Raw genomic sequence first — 5,732 nt, forward strand, 5'->3', positions numbered from 1 at the left:
AACTCCTTTCCAAATTCCATCCTAAAAGTGTCAGCACTTCTTCCAGAATGTCAAGAAGAGTTTTATTTTTTCTCAGATCACATTTGAATTTTCAAGAACCTGAAATGAAGTTGCACTATTTTACTTGAAATAATTTCACTTTCTCCAGGAGACTAAGCTAGTTGTTTTTTGATGTCAGTTGTACAGAGCACTACTCCTCGTGCCATCTTTATTGCTCTTCTGATAGACTATGCTGAGAACCTGTGTCTTCCAATGCCATGTCCTCTTGGCTGGCTCTTCTGCATTCCAGTGTGTGGCTCATCAGAAGAGCATGTGTAGCTTCCAGCTCCCTTCGCTGTCTGGATTCAGTAGCATCCGTTGCTTCATGAGTCTCGGACAACTGCTGTAAGAAGAGAAATTGAGATAGTTCAGCATGTCTTCAAAACAGATATTTCAGTATAAGTGCCAAGATCCAATGACCTTGCAGAGTTTCTAGTATGTGCACCAGGGTTTTTCAAGTGCGCCCCCCCCCCCACTACAGGCCATGCCTCCTGAAAAGTCACACTGGGGAGTTAGGCAACCTTTTGGTATTACATATGATGGAGTGCAAGAGGCTGCAGTGGTAGAACATCTGCATTGCATTCAGTTCAGTCCAGCTGCTGCCAGTCAGAGTAGATAGTACTGACCTAGACAAGACATATGATCTGACTTCGTAGAAGACAGCTTCATGTGTTCAGTTGACAGCATGCCTGGAAGCTTTTGGCATACACAAAGGGCACTTTGGATCGTGGCAAAGATTTCTGGCCCAAGTACCTAAATTCCCACAATATCTACCTTTCAAGTTGCTGGTGGCAGACAAAACAGGGTGGGGGAAATGAAGGTTGAGCTTGGTCAGACACACTGGAAGCACCCAGTGGTGTTCTGAGGACTTCAGGTAATGGCCTCAGTTTATTGAGTAAAGAATTGACCCTGAAGGCTGAGCAAAATGCTCATGGGGGTGTTGTTGTTGCTGTTTGGCATGTGTGCTCGGGGTTGCCTGTCCCAACTAAGAGTTTAGGAATCTGTGCATGGCATTTGCACTACATAGCACTGTTTTATAACTCCTACAGAGTCAGGGCCAGGGAAAGAGGCAGAGTTGGCAATGATCCTTCATTCAGCTTCTTAAGCATCATTTCTGTCTTTTAAAGTGGTTTTCAATGTTTTTCTTTTTTTTACATAAAGGTAGGGTGAGAGCTGCATAGCCCATTCCCATTTGCCAAATGTATGTTATTACCTTAGCTGCGGCAGCCAAAAATATTGTTTTTGCCCCTATAGCTTCAACAGACCTGTAATATCAGTCTGCCAATATATGTCTAAGAAAACATATTGTTTGAGATGACAGTTTTGAGCAACCCATTTTTAGTTTCCCCCCCCCATCTGGCTATATAAAATAATGCAGCGTGAACACAAATTATACCCAAGTGAGCCAAACTGTGCTTTGTATGAATCTCTATTGTTTTACCACTTTGGAGTGCTTTCAGAAAGCCAAGAAAAGCTTTGGGGGGCCCCTATAGAATGGATCATTTACCGAGCTGCCATGGAACAGGTCAATCAATAGCTTTTCATAGCAATCATTTTATATCAGTGTGATTCAGTCTTACCCGTGTACTCTCCTGCATAGCACGGCTCGCTGCTCTGGCAGATGGACCCATTGCGATATTAACACTGCTGGACGACTGGGTGTCTGTGGTATTTCCTCCATCAGCAGCTGAAAGCCCAGAAATTACCAAAGCACTAGAAAAGCTTCTCTTGCCGAACAAGAGGCTGAGTGTAGAGCTGGTGGAAGAGGCCAAACTAGACCGGATCATTGCACCAGCTCTCTCTTGGACAGTGAGCTGGCCCATGGCAGGGATGGCAGGAGTTTGTGAAAACACCGAGTTTGCTGAATTGTGGAAAGAGAGCTGGCTGCCAGAAAGGCCTTGAGCCATTTCTTGGGCCGAGGTGGAAGTTTGGATGAAAGGCTGGTGACTTTCTATGATTGGACCAGAATGGCTTGAACGAGGGGGCCTTTGACTTAAAGCAGCATGTGTCTGAACAGACTGACTCCGGAATTTTCTTCGACCTTTAAGAGAGAAACAGAAAATTATTTGGGAGAGTTAAGGCTCTAGCAATATCCCCCCAAATGTACTGCCCCTATCCATTTATTACAAAATAGGAAGTAGCACATGCTATATTGATTCAATGGCAATTTAAAATGAGTATATTAAAACTGAAAGAGCTTTAAAATCTGAAAGGGCTCTAGGGCCACAAATATTGTATCTTCATTGGTAATCTGTAGTACATTGCGTCATACAGCCTAACTATAATATAGTTATAGTTATAATATATTTTTCTAAAACAATCCTGATTAGGGATGGGAATGGTCCCGCTCACAAACCAAAATTTGGGCTGAACTTGGGCTGGTTTGGCTGTTTGGGGCCAGCCATTTAAGCCTAAAAGCTGAGTGGTGCGGGGGCCACCATTCAGCTGTTAGGTTTAAATGTCTGTGGGACGACCCAATTAAGTATGAGAGCAAAGCTCTTCAGTCTAAATATATAAACAATAAACGGCAAACAGCTCAAAAAGTATAGAGTCCACAATATATAAGTGTATGCAAAAGGTCCAGAAGCATCCACAGAAGGAAGACCGGACTCAGTGGTGAGAATGAAGACGTTGTATGTTTATTCAAATAAAGTCACGTTGCTAAAGCGGTTTCTGGATTTCTTTTTCTCCTCCTTTCTAAATATTCTTCTTCAGATCAAAGCATTAATCCTGGGATGCAGGGCTTTTACAGTTTAAAGTAGGGAACACTGCAACATTTACAATAGCTCCAGTGCGTCTCCAATGGAGCTACTGTAAATGTTGCAGTGTTCCCTACTTTAAACTGTAAAAGCCCTGCATCCCAGGATTAATGCTTTGATCTGAAGAAGAATATTTAGAAAGGAGGAGAATAAGAAATACAGAAATCTCTTTATCAATGTGACTTTATTTGAATAAACATACAACTTCTACTCTACCTTCTCCACCACTGTGGAGAAGCTGACCACCTACTTTTGCATTAAAAAACGAAATAGCAGTAGGGATAAACTGTCCACCTTTGGTGTAAAACCCCCCCCCCCATATTATGGCCTTGGTTACAATGAAGGCCCTATTATGAACATTCTTAAGATAGGCCCTCCTGGCCAAATTAGCTTGGAAGTGAACTTGGAAGTGGAAATTAGCCTGGAAGTGAACTCCTAAATAACAAAACTGAGTAACTTGCTCTAGGGGTTTCCCATTAACTTGCCAATTAAACTTCTTTGGGTGATTAGATTTAGAGAACACCATCACCTTAGATTTATCTTGCTTGATTGTCAACCCTTCTGTATTACAACAGTCCAAAAAGCCCTTTGTGGAGAAATGCATTTTTCTTTAGAGGTTTAAACTGAGCAAAAATTGCACCTGGCTTAGAAAAAAAATCCTCTCTTGGCCGAAAACAGGCAGGAGGGGGGAAGTTAATTTCCAGCCTCACCTCAGCCGCCCTTTTAGAAATGCTAATAGCTCTAATTTGGAGGAATTAAGTGCTAGAAAGCCCTCAGTAAAAATCTCCTGGAGACTTCAGGAAAAGCTTCTTTCAGAGGCGGGGTCTATGGCACAGCGATGACGGACGCCTTTCCCAGCTCCCTGGGAACGCGTGCCATACAGCAGCGGGGGGGGGGTAGAGGTGCCGCTGGATCGGCACCTCCACAGGGGTTCGGGGGGAACTCCCAGGCCATAGGGCTTTTGAGGGTGAGCCTCTTTTCCTGCTCCCTGCAGGGAGATAGAGGCTCCCCTCCACCCTGACGGTCCCTCCAGCTGACTGCGTCCTCTCAGCGAGGCCATAAGCTGTGTTGATCCGGTCAAGCGCAGGAGATCTAGCGGAGGAGTGATTGGGGTCAAGATAAAGACCAACAATGAACTGTGAGTTAAGGAGCGAACTGTGAGTTAAAATGAGCGAATTGTCTTCAGAAGAGAAAATCCCCCCCCCAAGGAAAAACTTTGAGCGATCGGAATTGTGCTGAGAGAGGGACGCCTCTCAGATGCATTTACATAAGCGGAGGGGGGGGAAGTAATGATTGTAAATGGATACTTTGAAGCGAACCCCCCCCGAAACCTCTTATGCGATTGAGAGGGATGTCTCTCTGACACATTTATAAAAGTGGAGGAGGGTGGAGAGAGAGAGAGATGGTTGTAAATGGACATTTCTGAAAGACTTTATTTTTAAGCGTACAGGCCTGTTGTGGGAGATATCAATGAGCATTTAAGCGATTAAACAGCGTAAAGCGATTTTCAGAGCTGGGGAGAACGCGGTTTTATATTGAAAATAAAGCGTTAAAATGGAGGACACTCCCAAAAAGTTGGCGAAAACAACTCCGAGAAGAAGGGAAGTAGATGTTATTGCACTTATAGTGGAAGCCATCACGCCGATTCTGGAGCAACTTGTTGGTATTAATCATCAGCTTGCCAAGATAAATCAACAATTTGTGTCTCGGCTCAGTTATTTTATTATTAAAACCTAATTTCTTATTTTTCAACTATATCAATTCCAATTGTGCTTTCTTCCACCAGGATAGTTGTTCTGGTAATTTCAAATTGTCTTTTTTATCCAAAAAATCCTGGTATAACGACTCTTCTCCCACATATACATTAGGTAAGGTAAATGCCTCTAAAGTTATAATCAGTCTTGATCTTTTAGTATAAAAAATTTTATGTATAGAGTCCCAAACCTTTAATAATGCTGCTCTTAACCAATGTTGCTTAAAATATTTTTGAGGGCCTGCTTTTTCATACCACAAAAAAGCATTCCATCCTAACAGTAAATCATGGCCCTCAATTTTTAAAAGTCTCTTATCTTCTAAAGTAATCCATTCTTTGATCCATACTAATGCTGCAGCTCTATAATACAATAACCAGTTCAGTACTCCAAACCCTCCTCTTTCTTTTACATCATGTAGCATTTTCAAACTTATTCGTGCCCTTTTCCCTTGCCATATAAACTTGGATATCATCTGGTCTAATTCTTTAAACAAGTTTTGATTTTGTAATACAGGAATAGTTTGAAATAAGAACATCCATCTAGGTAAAATGTTCATTTTTATTGTAGTGATTCTTCCCATCATGGAAAGTTTCAGATTTCTCCAGTTGTCCAAATCTTGTTTAGTTTTTTGTAGCAGTGCTTTATAGTTGTCTTCATAGAGTGTACTACATTTCTCCATAACCATAATTCCTAGATATTTAGGTTTTTTTACAATCTGACATCTTGTGATTTCTTGTAACTTCTCTTTTTGTTTATCTTCCAAGTTCTTTGTTATAATTTTAGTTCTTTCTACATTTATTTTGAAGCCCAACACTGCTCCATACTCTTCAATCTTATCCATCAATGCTCCTGCTGCTTCCATTGGGTTTTCAAGTATTAATGCCACATCATCTGCAAAAGCTAGTATTTTAAAGTGTTCTTTCTTTACTTGAAGTCCAGTTATTTTATTCTCTCTTCTAATGGCTTCATTCATAGCTTCCAGTACCATAATAAACAAAAGTGGGGACAAGGGACAACCTTTAACAGCAGAAAACAAAGTGATAAAGAAAATATATAAGATCTTATTGGATGATGTGATGGTTGATGAAATGGTGAAAAAAAAAAATGATTGTATGGGCCCAGAATATAGGCCGTAATATTAATTTAGATGAGTGGGAGCAGATTTGGCTGAAAAATATAA

General features: G+C 41.3%; 1 protein-coding gene across 1 annotated transcript in view; it reads right to left on the reverse strand.

The window, feature by feature from the left end:
* Positions 1-208: 208 nt before the first annotated feature.
* Positions 209-5,732, reverse strand: part of PCNX2 (pecanex homolog 2 (Drosophila)) — a gene marked incomplete at its 5' end in the record, with an annotated part of 155,245 nt that continues 149,721 nt past the window's right edge. The window contains 2 exons of the mRNA XM_015427313.1: positions 209-382; positions 1,620-2,080. Coding sequence (XP_015282799.1) covers positions 209-382; positions 1,620-2,080 — 635 coding nt within the window. The remainder of the gene's footprint in view (positions 383-1,619; positions 2,081-5,732) is intronic.

This window comes from Gekko japonicus, unplaced genomic scaffold (assembly GCF_001447785.1).
Source record: "Gekko japonicus isolate JY-2015 unplaced genomic scaffold, Gekko_japonicus_V1.1 scaffold1624, whole genome shotgun sequence".
NCBI lineage: Eukaryota > Metazoa > Chordata > Lepidosauria > Squamata > Gekkonidae > Gekko > Gekko japonicus.